The sequence below is a fragment of the Octopus sinensis genome, linkage group LG17 (assembly GCF_006345805.1).
Source record: "Octopus sinensis linkage group LG17, ASM634580v1, whole genome shotgun sequence".
Classification (NCBI taxonomy): domain Eukaryota; kingdom Metazoa; phylum Mollusca; class Cephalopoda; order Octopoda; family Octopodidae; genus Octopus; species Octopus sinensis.
Window position 1 is genome coordinate 23,947,859 of NC_043013.1, and position 18,420 is coordinate 23,966,278.

Genomic DNA, 18,420 nt, shown 5'->3' on the forward strand with positions numbered 1-18,420 from the left:
CAGAGCCTCGTGGAGCTTTAGGTGTTTTCGCTCAATAAACACTCACAACGCCTGGTCTGGGAATCGAAACCGCGATCCTACGACCGCGAGTCCGCTGCCCTAACCACTGGGCCATTGCGCCTCCACTGGTACAATGCCTGGGTGCATGCCTGTGTGATTAACAAGTTCACTTTACAACATTGTTTTGGGTTCAGTCCCACTGTATGATACTTTGGGTAAGTGCCTTCTACTATGACCCTAAGCTGACCTCTGCACCTTGTGAGGGAATTTGCCTGGCAGACGCTGCAAAAAACACCCATTATGCATGTGAGTGTGTGTTGATATTCCATGGTTTTCCACTTTCAAACTGACCTCTGGAAGAAATTATCCTTTTCTTGGAAAACAGATAAGGGTTAGTAACAGGAAGAGGATCTGGCTGTAAAATTGTACCTCAGATAACTTGTGGCTGGGTAAATTAAGCAGGTCACTTTGCAACCATTTGGTTTTTGATTCAGTCCCACTACACAGCACCTTATGTAATACTTTGTACTATAGCCTTGCGTTGACCTACACTTTGTGAGTAAATTTGCTTGACTGAAACTACAGGAAGTCCATGGTGTGTGTGTGAGAGAGAGAAAGTTGATATTCCATGCTTGTTCGCGCTCATACAGATAAAATATCCATTATTTGAAAAGAGATAAAGGTTAGCATCTGGTTATAAAATCCTGCCTCCAATAACTTCTCCTCTAACATGGAAAAACTGACTTTAAATGAACAAACGAATGTGTAAACTGTCATGTTGTGTCCAGTGGTGAAGCCAGTGTCTTTCATTTATTCGATGTTGTTCAGTAGAATTTTGCTCTATTTACATTGAGTCTCTTTCCATTATTCTAAGTGCCACTCTATGTTAAATGCACTGATGCCGTGCTCTTAGCTTTATGACTAAGTTTTGAATACTCTTCTCTCAGTGTTTTTTGTATCACAACTTATTTTAACATCAGCAACAAACACTGGGCAAGGTATATATATATGTCTACAGTTCCCAGGGGTCAAACTTTGATTCATGGAACTGCAGATACATTTGATTCATGGCGCCTGCAAATGAGACCAAGGTTTCACTCCTCATAAACAACAGAAATAAAATGCTTGAACCTCATACTCATGTCACACAGGATATACTAAGAATACCAGCAAGTTACACAGCTCTCATGACCTTTCCAGTTCTGCTTTTCTTATTGATTTTAATGTTTCCATATTAATATTTAATTTCACCCCCCCCCCTCCTACTTTTTTTTTTTTTTACATATATTTGAATAAAAAACATAAAAAGGAATCACTGTGAGAAGACCATCAGAATATGACTAATGTAACTAAATTTGTTTAATAGAACATTTATATTACTGATTACAGCTCCACTGTAATCGTACTACAGAGAACCATATATATTTTTTCTAAATGGGAAACTGTAGATATATTCCAGTTTCCAAAGCAACTAATATGGTAACAGAATTTAGACTTAATGTAACTAGCAGCACTCTATCAAACCCTAAAACTTACCTGCTAATATATATTTTCAGTGAAAATAATAATCATTATTATGTGGTGTGGTAGTTTTTTATTGGTAAATTGAGCTTATGCTGTTAATATGGTGTCTCATTGAAATCCTTTCATTTTTTATGCTGTTATTCTTGGAAAAGGCATGATTGCCACAGCTTATTTAATTGCCATATCAGCTTTGTGAACAGCTTTGATGATTTGAAGTGGAAAATATGCAGGTTGGGAGCAATGAAGAGAATGATACCAATAGTGATTGGCGTACTTGGAAGTATCAGCACTCAACTACCGGTGTGGCTCAAAAAGATTGGTAGAAATGTAAAGGTAGAACACCTACAAAAATTAGCATTACTTGAAACTGCAAGAGTTTTCCCAGAGGGTTCTTAGTCAGCTGGCTGTGGGTAGCTAACACGTTTCATCATACCCAGCAAAATAAGCTGAGAGTATTCATCATGGCTTCTGATTTGAATTGATTACAAGTGCTATGGACATGTTTTGTCTTGGTATAAAAGATGGGCTTTAATAAATATTCTACTCAATACCACAGATCTGCTTGTCAGTTGCTTGACCTTCACAAGTGGAGCATGTCACTTAGTGGTTGAGGATATGTACGTCTCTGATCACAAGTAGGAGTAGTGGTGAAGCATCATAGTCATGTGTTGAGGGATTCTTTGGAGTTTGAATAAATCACTTCTAGAAACAAGGGTGGTTCATTCATCATTCTTAAACAAACCTCATTTGGGGACCTTTTGAGTGGGATGGGCTACTCAACCTGAAGAAAATTCTAACTGGTTCATGTGTTGTTTATCTTGATATGAGATCACCTTGTCATGCACATATGGTTGCAATGCATTTGCCTGGTGTACCCTTATCAGACAGGTAGATATGATGGGTATATTGGACTTCATATATTTGTACCAGTATCATTTTGTTGGCATGCATTGCACTCCCAGTCAATAATGACTTACTCAGAAGGTTCTGAACTTTAAACTAATGGAAAGTCAAAACTTTGGAATTATTAAGAACAGATTCCAGATAGCTAAATGTATCATGCTTTACATATTCTTGCATACTTGATATATTTTAAGAGCTATGATCTAATGTATGGCTTCGATGATTTTAACTCGCATCAGTTTTAGTAAAAACAGTTCACGTGTTTGCTTGAAGTAGAAATTTATTGAGGTAAAGCTACAAGAATAAATATTTCCACTCTACTTCTTTCTTATGTATTTTCTGCTTGACATTTTAAATTTCTTAAAGATCCAATCTTTATTTCCCCAACTAAGTATTACTTATCTTTCTCATTCAGTCAGATTTTTTTTTCTTTTTTGTGAGGCATAGAGTTGGATACTCCCTCTATTTGTCATTGTACCTCTGATTAGTAATAATTTCTGCTTCAGACAGAAGGGTGTTGTTTAGCAAGAGAGATATTATTTACTTGCATATATTAGTAATACCATTTTTTTATCATTTGATGCCATTTTCTGTATCCTATCTTCACCATATTCATTGGATATTTCAGTTGCTTCAATATCTGTTGATGAACTAAATTGATATTTTTATTGATAAATTAAACAGAGTAACTCTAATGCTTTTCAGATGAACAGATAATATAATATTAACAGGCATTATGACTTCTGATTCTATGATTTTAGTTTCTGATCCAACTAAGGAGTTTGTAAGTTAAATTCTTCAAGAAAATAAAATTTTTGTTCACTAATTTTCTATTGTATTTTACAGTTTACTCAATGGGTGGATGCAGTCATCTTTGTATTTAGTCTTGAAAATGAAATGAGCTTCCAGGCAGTTTACAGCTATTATGCCAAAATGGCACACTACCGTAATCCTACAGAAATCCCCTTAATACTTGTGGGGACACAGGGTAAGTTTATAGATTTTCCATTTTCACTTTTATAATGAAGTAAATAGACAAACTGAAGAAAGTTATCAGAGAAAATGAGATTCCAATGTATAATGAATAGTAAAGAACTTTTTAAAGGTTGGCATTCTAAAATTGGAACCAAATGGTTATTATTTATTGGCCTGAATTTGATTCATTGGGTGTGAAGTTTAAAGCAAAGTACCTTGTGACTTTAGAAAGCCATTACCACCAGATGCATTCATTAGTGTTTATAAGAGAGATGACATTTGTTTTGAGTGATATAATTCTGATAGTTAACCGGCAATATATACTGGTCATAGAGGTCAGTTGGGAGAAGTAAACCCATGAAGACTTAAGCAGCTTATTCTAAACTTATTTAGACAGCTCAACTCTACAGTTGATATAATTTGAAATAGAAAGGACATGTTGATATTCACAACAGCCAAACTTATGCATGCGCGCGCACACACACACACACACTCTCTCTCTCTCTCTCTCTCTCTCTCTCTCTCTCTCTCTCTCTCTCTCTCTGCTGCTGCTGCTGCTACTACTACTACTACTAAGAAGAAGAAGACTATAGTTATGAATGATAAAAGGAATCAGATGACTGAATTCAGAAACCAATCCTGTGTTAGATTTAGACAGTATTTAAAACTTTCAATATTGTCTGATTATTATGTCAATAGCATCTCTTAAACCAAAGAAGCATTCTAACCTGGCTTATAAAAAAAATGGATAAATGGATTGCAGAATGCACAGAAAAAGTTAATCACTGCAGCCAGGGCATATTTAGGGAGGGGTGGGGAGGCTTATTTAACTGGAGACAGTTAAAGTTTGATGGAAGACTGGTGTTGAGGTCTTTTAAATTTATTTATTTATTATAAAAATTTTTTTTGAAATCTCTGCTAATAGGAGTTTCTTAAGTTTTTGTACGATATAAAGAAGCCAGGTATTTCACTTCTTTTAAGGATCCAAACTAAATAGCACTTGTGTAATTCAACTGGGAATTAGCAGCTTGAAAGCGAATTTTTGCCAAACTAATCAGGTAAGTATTAAAGTATTCAGCACGAATGTATTAGACTTTTGGTGAAGGAAAGGCACTCATCGTCAATCCAGGAAAAATCTATTCTATTTTGCACCTCATTTATTGAAGAAGACTTTATTTTCCTCTCCTCAGAGATCTGGAGTGAATATTTCTCGGTTCTACAACTCTTTGAGGATTTTTTAATGATTATTCTTTCATGGGTTTTGACAGTTTGACTTGCATTGAATCTTTCCAATCAGAAATGTCTGCTTCATACTAATTCTTGTCATTTGCACACTATTCAGCGGCAGATAGTTTTATTTTAGTTATTTAATTTTGTTGTAGCATTTTACGTTAAAGTTAGAAATAGCATTTACTGGTTTATATGAAAATAGTATTTACTAATATTTAAGTTTAACCCTTTAGCATTTAAACCAGCCATATGAGGCCCAAGCATTCTAGCTGATGTATGTTCAAGCTGGTCAGATCTGACCTTTCACACCTACCCTACTATATCATTCTAAAAATAAACAATCATGTCAACAAAATCTCAAGGCTACAAGATAATGTATGATCGATTCAAAACAATGTGAACAAATGAGTTTGACATATGACGGATTAATCTGAATGCTGAAAGGTTAAAGATTAGATTTATCTCCATATTTCGAGTCATAAGACTTACGAAACGTTCAAATTTGCTACCACAAACTTGTATCATTGTCCTCCTTGTAAATTCATACTGGGTAGCAATTTCATTATTGATTTCCACTAAAACTGATGACTTGTTCTGAAAAAGTTCTTTACAATTATTAGATATGGTGATATTGATGAGTTTAATTTTAATGGCACAACCTTTCTGATGCACTTCAGCAAACAACTTAAAAATCTGATGCTGCCATATGGTATTCGGATTTGTTGATGTTTATGTTGAACTTAGCAGGGTTGGGGGTTCACAGGAATGGGCAGAAAAAGAGGAATGGTCTTCCAAAACATTGGTCTGAGTTGTTACAATGTGAAGTGTGATCGTTGCCAGAGCGGCTAGCGTGATCAATGCACATAAAAGGCACCATTCGAGCGTGATCGTTACCAGCGTTGCCTTACTGGCACATGTGCCGGTGGCATGTGTAAATAGATTTGAGCGTGGCCATTACCAGTACCACCTGACTGGCCCCCGTGCCGGTGGCACGTAAAAAGCACCCACTACACTCTCAGAGTGGTTGGCATTAGGAAGGGCATCCAGCTGTAGAAACTCTGCCAGATCAAGATTGGAGCCTGGTGCAGCCATCTGGCTCACCAGCCCGCAGTCAAAATTGCTCAGTCCATGCTAGCATGGAGAACGGACGCTAAATGATGATGATGATGCTGAACTACATAAACAGAAGAAAGAAAGCTAAATATCGCATAACAAGTTATGATAAAAAATATATTTAAGTTCCTTAGCTTCTATAAAGTTATAGATGTATTTAGATTTCTATGAAAGACGCTGGAAACAAATAGTCAAATCAACAGCTTAAGGGATATTGCCTTTCTTGCTTCTTTTATAATTTATTATCAAAAATTGGAAAGTTGTTTCATTATTATAATAAATATTAAGGTGACAAGCTGGCAGAATCGTTAGGTGCTGGATGAAATGCTTAGTGGTGTTTCAGCTGTTACTACGTTATGAGTTCAAGTTCTGCTGAGGTCAGCTTTACCTTTCTTCCTTTAGGGGCCCACTAAAATAAGTATCAGTTAAACACTGGGATTGATGTAATTGACTCATCCCCTCCCTTAAAATTGCTGCCCTTGTGGCAAAATTTGAAACCATTATTAGAATAAATATTAAATTCTGGCCATAGTTTCTCTTAACCAATATGAAAAAATATTTACCAAAATGTTTCCAAGTCTTATAAGAAAATGAGTGACATGAAACTGTGAGGAGAGAATTAACTTCAAATTTCGTAAATGATAATTAGCTAAAAGGTTGTTTTTTTTATTATTCATTTAAACTTTTTTCTCTCTTTTTAAACCTCTAATGCCAAATGACTATTTTTTCAGCTGAAATATAAATAGAACTAATGACTTTTAAACAGAAAATTAAGTAAATAAAATAAGAAAATGAATGTACACTCTATAGAAATGAAATATTCTAAATAAATAGCAAAGTTCTCAATTCATTCTTGGTTCTGTGTACCAGATGGTTTTGAACTTTTGCAAGCCTCTAGGATCTGTATTTTAAATATATCTCAAAGAAATTCTAACTTGAAAAATCTCTTTACCTCACTTTTACTTCAACTAGACTTTAGGAAAACACTCTGCCACTTGAAATCTATGCACACGTTTGTCCTTCTCAAAGTTTCTTGTAGCACTCCTGTCTTATTCTGTGGAACCTTTGGCTTCTGCTGAATACAATATACAAGCTCTTTTCTAAAAGCAATTAAAATTTTTATGTATTTTCCCCCCATTGAACCTGCTAGCATATTATTTGATAATCTTTCTTTGTAGTCTTGGATCTCAAAGAATATCTGACTTTATTTTATCATTTACTACATGGTGTTATTAGTTTCTGTATCTTTGTTTACAGAAAAAAACTATAACTATTTAAATATTTTTGTCATTTTAATTATTTCCTGTCTCCCTTTATTCTAACTGAAGTGACATTTAAGTCATTGAAATCAAGCATTAATTTACATGAGGAATTTGAAAATTCTGAATGAAATTCTGAAACCATTATATGCAGTGTGATTCCTAATTTTATACAATGTTTAAAATGATGTTTTAGATGCCATCAGTGAAAGCAATCCACGTGTGATTGATGATGTACGGGCCCGTAAACTTGCAATAGATTTGAAAAGATGTACATATTATGAAACCTGTGCAACATACGGACTCAATGTCGAACGTGTCTTTCAGGATGGTATGTATGGAGTATTTTTATTCTGTGTTTCGTGTATCAGTCCAATTTAATTTCATAGAACTCAATAATTCTTATTTTTTTTTGTTGTTTTTTTTTTTTTTGCAGTAGATGAGTAACTTATTAATTTCTTCCCATGATATAAAGTATATAGTTTAATCATGTTCTGATCAAGTTTTGATCAAGCTTAATACGAAAGAAAAAAAGAAAGAACCCTCAAATAATTGGGTGGTGGGGTATGTGTGCTCTCTCTCTCATTCTCATTGTCTCTTTTATTTGATGATTTTCAGTGATTAGGGGGTAACTTTGTTTGCTTACTTAAACCATTTCAATGAGGAAAGATTGTAGTTACTACTTCATAATAGATTTGTAACTTATTATAAGATAGGAAGATTGTGGGGTAATGTAGAGTAAATTATTCTGAATGGAAGTGAACAAAGTAAGCCAGTTCTGTGGAGCAATGCTATTGTTATAACAATACAATAAACAAGAGCACACTGCATCAATCATTTTTGTTTCCTAGGGACATAGTAATCATTGAGATGTAGGAACTCCAAACATAAGTGTATAAATAACACTGATAAATAGGATGATATTATTATCACTTACTAGCAGTATTGCCCGGCGTTGCTTGGGTTTGTTTCGACCCTTTAGAATTGGAATTTTTGAAAAGTAAAAAATTTTGCATTATGTAGCTTGTTATTCTCTTTAAGTGAACATTTTTCTGGTTGAAATACACCAAAAAATGGCGACACAGAGGTTAAAAAATCGTAAAAAATAGGGATTTTCATAGAAAAAAAAAAAAGCTCCTTTTTTATGTAAATAATTTTTAGTGTTAACATGGTCCTATTTGAATTTTATCTCCTACGGAATGAAGAGCAAGCCTTCTTCTATCATACTCTCAATTTTGGTCAACTTGCACCGCTGGGTCTCAGAGGAGATAGTGTTAGTTGAAGGCTACCAAACCTGTCATACACAGACAACTTCAGCTTTATATATAGAGAGATTTAAGAAGTGCTGATAAATATATGACTATATAAGTAACCCTGATGAATATAGCATAGCACTGATGATTGTATCTATAAATAGCACATGATAAATATGACATTGGAACAGCATTGATAAATATGACAGCTTTTTAAATAGGAATGATAAATGTAACTGTATAATTAGAAGCTGTATAAACAGAGGTAGTATCTTGCATGTACATTAATAATTGTAACAATTATGTAAATAATAATGTTGTCCCATTTTTAAGCTGGTAATTTTAACTATAAAGAGCAAGGATATCCCATATTTGTACTGAAAAATATAGCTGAGAACCAGGCTGCTGGAGTTCTGTGATGCAAATGACTTGGTGACCTGCAACATTTGCTTCAGGAAACCAGCCAGCCCCCTGAACACCTGATCACTCTGGTGAGCACATCAACCAGATTGAGTACATTCTTAGTTGGAAATGGGATAGAATGTAATGTCTATCCCAACATAGGCTGGTGGATAATAGCTTTAGACTTAGAGCTGGAAGGATTCAGACACACAAACCAGTCGGGAAAAGCATATTTAGGGAAGCTTAAAAACCTATTAAACAGTTGGAAATTTAGAGAAGTGCTGGTTGAATTATTAGATGAAAAGTAAGAGAAGAAAGATATGTATAGTGTAGACAACAAGTGGAAGATCCTCAGGGACAACCTGCTGAGGTCTGTAGACCAACTCTGTGGCTGGTGCAAAGTTCCAAACAGACAGAGTGTGATATGCTGGTGGAATAGTAAGGCAGACGAAACTGTAAAAGTCAAAGATAAGCTTGGAATAATGGCTTCAGCAGAGAATTATATCAGGTAGCTAGAAGAGAAGCTAGGCGACAGGTTTAATTAGCGAAGGGAGATACAGAAGGTAAGAATTTTGTCAGTGTTCTACTGCATGAAGTATTTCAGATTGCAAAGCAGTGTACCAGAGGGAATGAAGATGTTGAGGGTGAGAAGTTTGTATGGATGGATGATGACACACTTGCACTCTTCTGGTTCTGAAAAGAAAGAGGTTTGGAACTAATATTATGAAAGGATTTCAAATATAAAAAAATGCATGGGAGAAAGAGAGTTTTCCCAGCTCAACTGAGGGAGCTGCCTTTCTAGTGGACTATAGTCTGATAGATGAAACTTTTAGGGGTATTAAGGCAAGGAAATTACTGATACATCAAGAACTACTACTGAGATACTTAAAATATCTAGCGTTTACCTGTATAAGTTAATCAGGCAGTAAGTGAGGTGTTGTATCTAATGACTGGCATAGCAACATTATAGTCAATGGTTACAAGAGTAAAGGAGATGTCTTAGAGAGAAGTAACTACAAGAGTCTCAGTTGCTGGACCAGGTCACAGAAGTTGAGCTCATTTAATAATGTATGAGAATTTACCTAGATGAGATGCAGTTTGGTTTTCTGCCAGGCAGAAATCCTACTGGTGCTCTCTTTTATAGTAAGGCAACTGCAGCAGAAGTATATAGCTAAAAGTAAGCTGTTCTATTTGGCATTTGTTGACTTAGAGAAATCCTTCCTCCTTTCTGTGTGATCTGGTGGTCTCTGAGAATGTTTGGAGTAAATAAAGGACTTGTGAAAGTCATACAAACCATGCACAAAGGAACTGTGTGCAAGACAAGAATTAGCCATAAGTACTGCAATGAATTCGATATACGGGTAGGGGCCCACCAGAACTTGGTTCTCAGTCCTTGTCTATTGAAGTCATAACGAAGGAATTTAAGACTGGGTTTCCAGATTGTCTTAAACTCCTCTGTTTAAGGAGGAGTTTAAGGCCACATATTCTATTACAGATTCTTGTAGTGGAATCTGTAATAGAACCAGAAAAGAAATTCTAATTGTGGAACAAAACCGTAATGTAAAGTTAACTTAGCAAAGACTATTTAGTAAGTAAGAAAACAGCCAGTACTCTACCCACTTCAAGAAAATGACTTTGCTTGATATGTAGAAAATGTGTAGCAGGAATTCTGTGTGGTGTCCAGTGCAAGCTATGGACACACAATAGATGCAATGGAATCTTAGGAAGGGTAACAGAGGAAATAGACCTTGCATGTGGCAGATGTGTAGGAGCAACAAACATTAACAACACATGAGAAATAGATTTTCTCAAATGATCTGGGGGAACCCTTGAAGTAGTAGATAGTTGCTGTTGCCTAATTAGCAGTTGAGGAGGATGCTCTGAAAGTATAGTTGTTAGAGAAAGAACAGCCTAGAAAAAGTTCAGAGTGTTATTTGGTACCTCTGTTGGTAACAAAAGGTTTCTCCCTCAAGGGAACAGCAGACTGTATGATGCTTGTGCATGATCTGCTAGGCTACATGGTAGTGAGATATGGGCTCTGAGTATAGAGATTTTGTGAAGACTAGAAAGAATTGAAGCTAATATGCTCTGTTTGATGTGCAATATTAGAGCACATGAATGTTGGAATATACATGTGTTGAGAGAAAAACTGGCTGCGTAAAGTTATACCAGTCATTTGATGTGGATGGTATCTGTAGAAGAGGGAGACCGGTGAAGTCGTGAAATACAGTCTCTGGGTGCTGAACCTCAAAGAGGAGATGGCAAAGTGCAAAGGTAATTGGTGATACACTGTGCTCAAGAAAACACATCACAACAAAGCAGGCTTCTTCAGAGCATTATGTTTAGGATATACACGTCCACCCCACCCCCTTGCATCCAGTTTGTTCCTGTCTTCCACACCTTTTCATTTTCCTTGTCACTCATTGCTCCATCACTCTTCTAATTGCTGCTGTAATTAAGTGGGGACAGAGCTATACATTCTGCACGTTTCTGTGCTCTCAGTTATCTCTCTCCCTCTCTGTAGAACCACTTCCTTTTGACCATCATTCTCATTATTGTACCTTGCCACTTTTATTTTCCACAGATCACCCTTCTTTGCTACCAGTTACCTCTCCCTCTCCCCTGAATTACATTTTATTGACACCCATGCCCCATTTTAACTCCCAACTTCCTTTGTTTGCCACTTACTATGTTTACCTCTGTCTACCTCTGACCTTATCTCTGTCACTCTCTCTTTCATACAACTCTTATCTACCCCCCACTCAGTTGTCATCCCCTTATCTCTCATCTGCCTGCAGTTTTTTTTTATTATTCTGCTGCCCTTCACCTTTTCCTTTACTGCCTCTCATTTCCTCTTCCTCTACACTGAGTCACATTCATTTCTTATCACCTTCCCCTCCAACTCATATTTATTATCAGCCATGCCTCATGTTGACCATTCACCTCTACCCCTTTCTCTCACCACCTCTCACTCTTCTCCCATGCTCTTGCAAAATTTACCTACTCATCCTTCCTGATATTCTGTCTCCACTCTCTCTGCTCCCTTTCAGGGTATGGCCTTACACCTCATCACCCCCCATCTTTATCTCTCTTTGCAGTCCCACTCTCCCTTCCATAATGTCGGGTAGCCTCAACAGCAAGATACCTGTTCCTACCCAGTATCATAGTTTAGCCTCTGCTGTGCTGCCACTCAGTTGAGGGATTTTTTGATGTAGTGAGTTACATGGCACCATCATTAGGGCTGGTGCTGTGGAGAAACTGCCTAGTACACTCTGTAAAGTAGTTGGCATTAGGAATAGCTTTCAGCTGTAAGGAATGATGGAAGTAGCACTGATATCCTCTACATAAACCTATAACTATTATTGTATAAATAGCAGTGATATTCTATTCTTTCATACTTGCAGGCAGATATTTTCTTTGAGATAAAATATTTCTTTGCACTAAAGAGAGTAGTCTATGGAATTTCTTGCAGGTAGTATTGGAGATGGTGACACTGTCTGTAATAAATAGATTATATGGAAGTAAATTAGAAGTAAATAAGTGTATTTTACATTCTTACAATTGTAGCTTCATAGCTGAAGAGCTTATTATCCAGCTTAACTAGATAAAAAAAAATTTCCAACTATGAATGTTCCTAATGTTTGGCCAGGAATTTTTTTCCAGTTGTAATGATAGAATCTTTATTATCAAGATATGATCCTTGCTAGTAACAACCAGTCTTACTCTTTTCTTACCATATTTCTGTTGAGATACTCTCTGTTTCTTTCAATTAATTTTAAATATAACAAAGAGTTTAGTAAACTAACTTAGTTATCATTAAGCTAGTGTTAGGAACATAAGTTGTGACTAAGGTTTTGGGGGAAGATATTAATTCAGAACTTTTGAAAACAACACAGAGCCAGAGGCAGTTTCAGGTGAGTTGGTATCAAAAGGGTTAAGTTGCTTTCTTCATTATTCCAGAATGTTTTGTATGTCTATAAATCTTCAATGTTTCTATAGATGGTGCTTTTTCTGTTATTAAATATCAAAACAATTTTGTAAATTGAACCATCTTAAAATTTAAAGATGTGTTTTAAGATTGAAGTTTAATTATTAAATAAAACAACTACACAATACTTAATTGGAAGAAAGAAAAATCTTTATGTTGGAAAATTTTCTTGAATTCTTTAAAATTGTGTCTACATCCAAATAAACTAAAACTACATCATCGTTACCCCCCTCTCCCCATCATCATTATTATCATCTTTTTAATGCTATACACTTCTTGGTCCTATATCATCTTATACGTGAAACATCCTGAGATCTGACTTTGCCACTACACCTCCCATTTCTGTACATGACACATGTTTCACCTCGTACCCATTTATCCATTTGTCTTTCCCATACCAATGCAATTGTCTCTCCTGCCTATACAGCTGATGTTCTTAATAACTAGTTGCTCTCTCAGCTCCTTTCTACTCCCTACTCAGCTAACTTTCAGCTGGCCTTAACGAGCCACAATTAGTGCTGATATGTTACACTGCCCTATGTCACACCCACCCAACACAACATATTTTCACATAACTTCATATTGTCTGTCTTTTTTTCAAGAAAAGAAAAACTCTTTCTTACCAACATGTAGTTGCCTTTTTAACTGGTTCCATCTCTTTTCTTGGAGCGTCTCTATACAACCATTTCCAGTTCTAATTAGATTTCCTACACATCAAACCTCTCTGCAACCAGTGAGTTGTTATAGCAGCTCATAAGCATTCTCTTTTCAGTGCTCTTACTTTTAACTCTTCTTGTGTGTGTAGTATGCTCCAGATCCTCCTCATCGTTGTTGGTTTATCATCATTATTATCATTTGTAAGGGAAGGGAGTTCCCATGACCTTGGGTAGATTTGACTTATTGGTATTCAGTTTGAACTTTTTTGGGGGCAGGGAGTGAGTTCCAATGAGAGTAAGTTGGTATAACAAACAACAACAACAACAAGGAAGAGGTGTACTGATGGCACTTGAGCAGTTTCCCCGTTCACATAAACGAAAGCCTTTCTTGAAGTAATGGAGAGGACCCCTGCATGAATCGTTATCAATAAATCTGTTTATTTCATTTTGGAATTGAGCTTGCAATGTTTGGTGGGGTGAGTTTGGCCATTCCCCTGTGCACTGTATTCTTGTGAGGGTCACACTTCACCTTTGTAGACATGGTCAGTAAGTGATGAAAGCAAAAGTCTTGTGGGCTCTGCTTTTGTTAGCATCATTTATTTGTGATTACCATAAGATTTCCATCTAAGAGAATGAATTGTTTATAGCTACTTTCAGAATTTTGACATTGAATAAAAAAAAGTAGGTTGTAGTGATTTGAAGGAGATGTGGCTACTGTTTCTAACAAGTCAATTGACCATGTAGAGGCACATTAGTAATTTTGTTTGGTGTTACTAAAAGAGAGGGAAACATCCTCTAATGTTGCCAAATTTACATTGCATTATATTTTCAAAGTTTTTTGTTCATACAAGCCTTGAAAAGTTGGATAATATTTGCTGGAATGTGTTTTGTTAGACCTTTACTGCTTGAGAATAAAGGTGGTAAACATTCCTCAGGACATCCACTCCTTGAATTATTACTTTATTATTGCTTTAAAGGGAGTAAGGTTAGAGCCCTTACTTAAATTCTTCATTGAATTTTCTAACAATCATTGCTTTGCTCATTTTATTCATCAAACTACTCTTGCAAGCTTGTTGCTTCTATCTTTCACTTGTTGGCTTGGAAGTTTCCTCCACGCATCAACAGGGCTCTCTTCACTCCATATTCTATCAACTCTGATGGCCTCAAAACTTGATTATTTCTTTCATTCACTTCCTTCTTTATATCAAAGACAGGGTCTTTTTTTTTTTTTTACTTGTAACTAAATGTTCTCTTTCATAAAGTATACTGTACTATTTATGCACAAATAACTTCTATGATAGAAATTTCAAAAACAATTTTGCTATTAAAACATATCAAAGGAAAGCAGATCCCTGTGTTCTATCAGAAACTACACAAGTAAATCTTTTGCAGTCTCTACAAAAGCTCAGCATCACAAACACTTACGATCCTCAGAGGTAAATGTGTGTGTGCGCGTGTGTGTGTAACACACAATTGCATCACAAAAGCTAACACATTTGAATTACTTCGAAATAAAAGTGTAACCTACGAGGTGGTATCTAATAGTTCCTGGACTAGCTCTGTAGAACATCAACAGATGGCAGCACATGGCTGTGTCCGCAGTGAGTGCTACCAGTGACCTTCATGAGGCATTATGCCGAGTGACATCGCTGTGTTTACTTCACAGGTTGTGAAATTTGTATTTTTGTGATCACGTGAATGCTGTAGTCTGTGATTTTTGTCATGGACAGCAAGTTGGAACAAAGAGCCAACTTGAAATGTTGCTTTCAACTTGGAAAGTCTGCCACAGAGACATTGAACATTCTTCAGTAAGCTGATGGTGATGAGGCAATGGGTTGTATGCAATGTTTTGAGTGGCCTGGGCACTTCTAAAGCAGAAGAATGTCTCTGGAAGACGATTAGTGATCTGTGAGAGCTGCCACAAGTGTCACCTCCAGAAATGTGGAGAAAATTCATCCACTTGTGCATGAGGATCATTGGAGGACAATCCACGACATTGCTGATGTTGTTGGTCTGTCGTATGGGTCCATGCAGACAATCCTAATGTCTGGTTTCTTCACAATGAAAATGCACCCTGTCACTGAGCTCTCCTCATTCATAAGTTTCTTGCCAAAAACAACATGGTATTGCTTCCGCACCTGCCCTGTCTGTGAGATTTAGCACCTGTGGATTTCCATCTCTTCCCCAAGATGAGAATACAGCTCAAAGGCTGCCATTTTAACAACGTTGTTGAAATACAGAGCAAATCACTGAAGGTCCTCGACTCGCTTACGGAAAACAACTTCTAGGCTGGATTCTAAAAGTGGCAGGAATACTGGGACCTGTGTATTGTTGCACAAGGTGACTATTTCAAAGAAATTATGTTAAAACTTAAATTTTAAAAAAAAGTTATTTTTTATTAAACATAACTAGTCCAAGAATCTTTTGATACCACCTTGTACATTGAAATATGCACATGTCTTGGATAGTTCATCTGCTGCACATGAAATAATAAAAAAAGCCTTTCATCTAATTAGCCAAGATTCAATCAACAATGTGCTAAAGCTACTTGCTCATTGGCATTGTTTCCCTGCTGTCTCTGTTACTACTAATACTAGTGTGTCTGCTCCTCTAAACTAGTAAACTTTCATATTATCCCTGTCCAAATACACCTGATGCACCTATTTTTTCTCCCTCCCTCAAATCCTGTATTAATTGCATTAATGTCTCCAGTTCAAAAACGTACACAAAAGGCTGTTGGTACGTATTACTACCTCTTTGTTGGACTAAAGAATTTCAACTGCCATAAACATCATACCTTTTACACATACTGCCATACCGCCTGCATTGGGTACATTTCTTCCATACGTACCCATTTGAGTCACCTTTAGTTGCCCAATCATCCCTCTGCTGCTATTTCTACCCTAAGAACTGTGTCATCTAGATAACAGATGTTATCTGGTTTCTCCAGGGGGGCGCCAAGCAGTCAATTTAGAATCTAAAACTAAACACACACACACACACACACAGAGGTTGGAGTTAACATTCTGCTCAATGGGTTCTACTCTAGAAATAACTTATCATCACAGAAAGATAGTTCTGTGTGCTTTTCAAAAGGGAATTTTTTTCAAAATCAGTAAATAAAAAACATTCCTTCACACAATATCCTTTTTAGATTGCAAGTTTTAGTTTCTGACCTTATAATAAGCTTTTTAAGTTTTTAAGGAAAATGTTTTTGTCGTTAAGGGATCATCGTTGTTTTCTTTGATTATAGAAGAAAAATCATATTAAATATGAAATATTTTTGTATCTCAAATTCCTCTCCTCTTCCCAGGGATGAGATTTTTGGGTAAAATGTTTACAAGATAGCTGCTATAAATAGAGCACAATGTTTACCATGACATCTGAAATATAAAGTATGCTAGGCTGTGCATTAAATGCTGAATATAGGTCAGTGATTGGGCAGTTCCTGTTTATGTTATATTGCGATTTGTTAATGGAAAATAATGTGTTTACACAATGATCATCTTCAAGTTTCAGCAGAGAGTTTTAATTAGGAAACATCTTTCAAAAATGTTTCTCTTTGCTTAGGCTGATAACGAGTCCCCTATTTTATATTGATAATATCTGTGTTAGTTTATTATTTTGTACTTTTGCACACATAACTAGGGGAGGGTTTTATGGGTCTCAGTAGAGAGAGAGAGAGACCTATAAGTCGCTGTTGCTGAATGTGAAATTCTAATTTATTAACCTTTTATTTAACCTTTTAGGTGAGTAGGTCATGTATGGAATTCATACCTTGCTCTTGATTCTTTGTAGATTCAGTTCCACATTCTAAAATATAACAGAAATGCTTAAACATTGCATTTCCTAATTAATTCTATGGTTGTGTGACTAATTGGCAAATATTTATATTGATATATCAAATCTTTTGGATATCTATGTCTGTGTAGCAACACATTACAAGGAAAAAATTCAAACTACCAAGTATATCGTTTGATTTGTGCTTGTAAAGGAATGATAAAAAAATTACCTTATAATAAATAAGTCTTCTGATTATTTAGTTTTACTCTTCTGTGTTCTGAATTTAAATTCATTGGCATTTGGCTGTGCCTTGAATGTCTTTGATGGATTCTATTCACTTAACAGCTCACTAATCTGTTCTAGAGAAAATGATGTAGTTATTCATATGTTCATAACACAGCTTGAAGGAAGAAGGAAAATTTAGAAGTGAGTCTAGACAGCAAAGGACTATCAGAAGAGCTGTTATGTATAGTTTTCTATATCATTCAAACTTTTAGAGTGAGAAAAATAATATTTGTTCATTGTAAAACATGATTGAATAAGTTTTGTTAAATGTTTTGGACTTTAAAGAAATTTGATATAAGTTTTGGCTACAAACGACCTCAGACTTCTTTTTAAGTTAAAAGCTATAGATTTTCTATAGAATTCTGAGCCAGCACTATGAGTTATGACATTTTCTAATTAACCTTGCTACTAATTAACATTTAAAACACAGTATTTGCCTTGTAAGCCTTTAATATACTTGGTAGTATCTTGGCCTTGTGCTAAAAATCGAAACTGATATACCTGTGGTTGCAAAACGAAATACTGTGTCCTTGCTAGTAGTTAAGTTTAACTTATCATTATACAAATTCTATTTTTCAATGTTGCATCATTTCAAAAGATCCCTACTCCAACCAGGAACTTTGGTAATTCTTGTGAAATAATATATACATGATAATGTTTTATATTTATCTCTAAGGAAAATTATACACATACATTTTCTTTTATAAGTGTCTGGCAGAATTGTTAACAAGCCAAACAAAATGCCACTAAATATTTTGTCTGTCTTTCCCTTCTGGGTTATGATTCTACCAAGGTCGACTTTGCCTTTCATACTTTTGGGGTTGACAAAGTAAGTACCAGTTTAACATTAGGGTTGATGTAATCAATTAGCCCCCATCCCCCAAATTTCAAGTCTTGTGCCTTGTTACCACATTTAATTACTCATTGATATGTTTCTAGTAAACTGAGTTATACCACTTTCCGATTTTCTGTATCTTTTCTGCTATTTTATAATAAAGATTGCTTTTTATTGAGTTTAAGGAGATATTCATTGAGTTTGGGGTTATTTC

At 35.7% G+C, this 18,420-nt stretch overlaps 1 protein-coding gene across 18 annotated transcripts in view; it reads left to right on the forward strand.

Annotated features, from left to right (window-relative positions):
* Window positions 1-18,420, forward strand: part of LOC115220684 (arf-GAP with GTPase, ANK repeat and PH domain-containing protein 1) — a 220,308-nt gene that overhangs the window by 108,575 nt on the left and 93,313 nt on the right. For all 18 annotated transcript variants that reach the window (XM_029790803.2, XM_029790806.2, XM_029790808.2 and 15 more), the window contains exons 5-6: window positions 3,274-3,415; window positions 7,201-7,335. In XM_029790803.2, coding sequence (XP_029646663.1) covers window positions 3,274-3,415; window positions 7,201-7,335 — 277 coding nt within the window. The remainder of the gene's footprint in view (window positions 1-3,273; window positions 3,416-7,200; window positions 7,336-18,420) is intronic.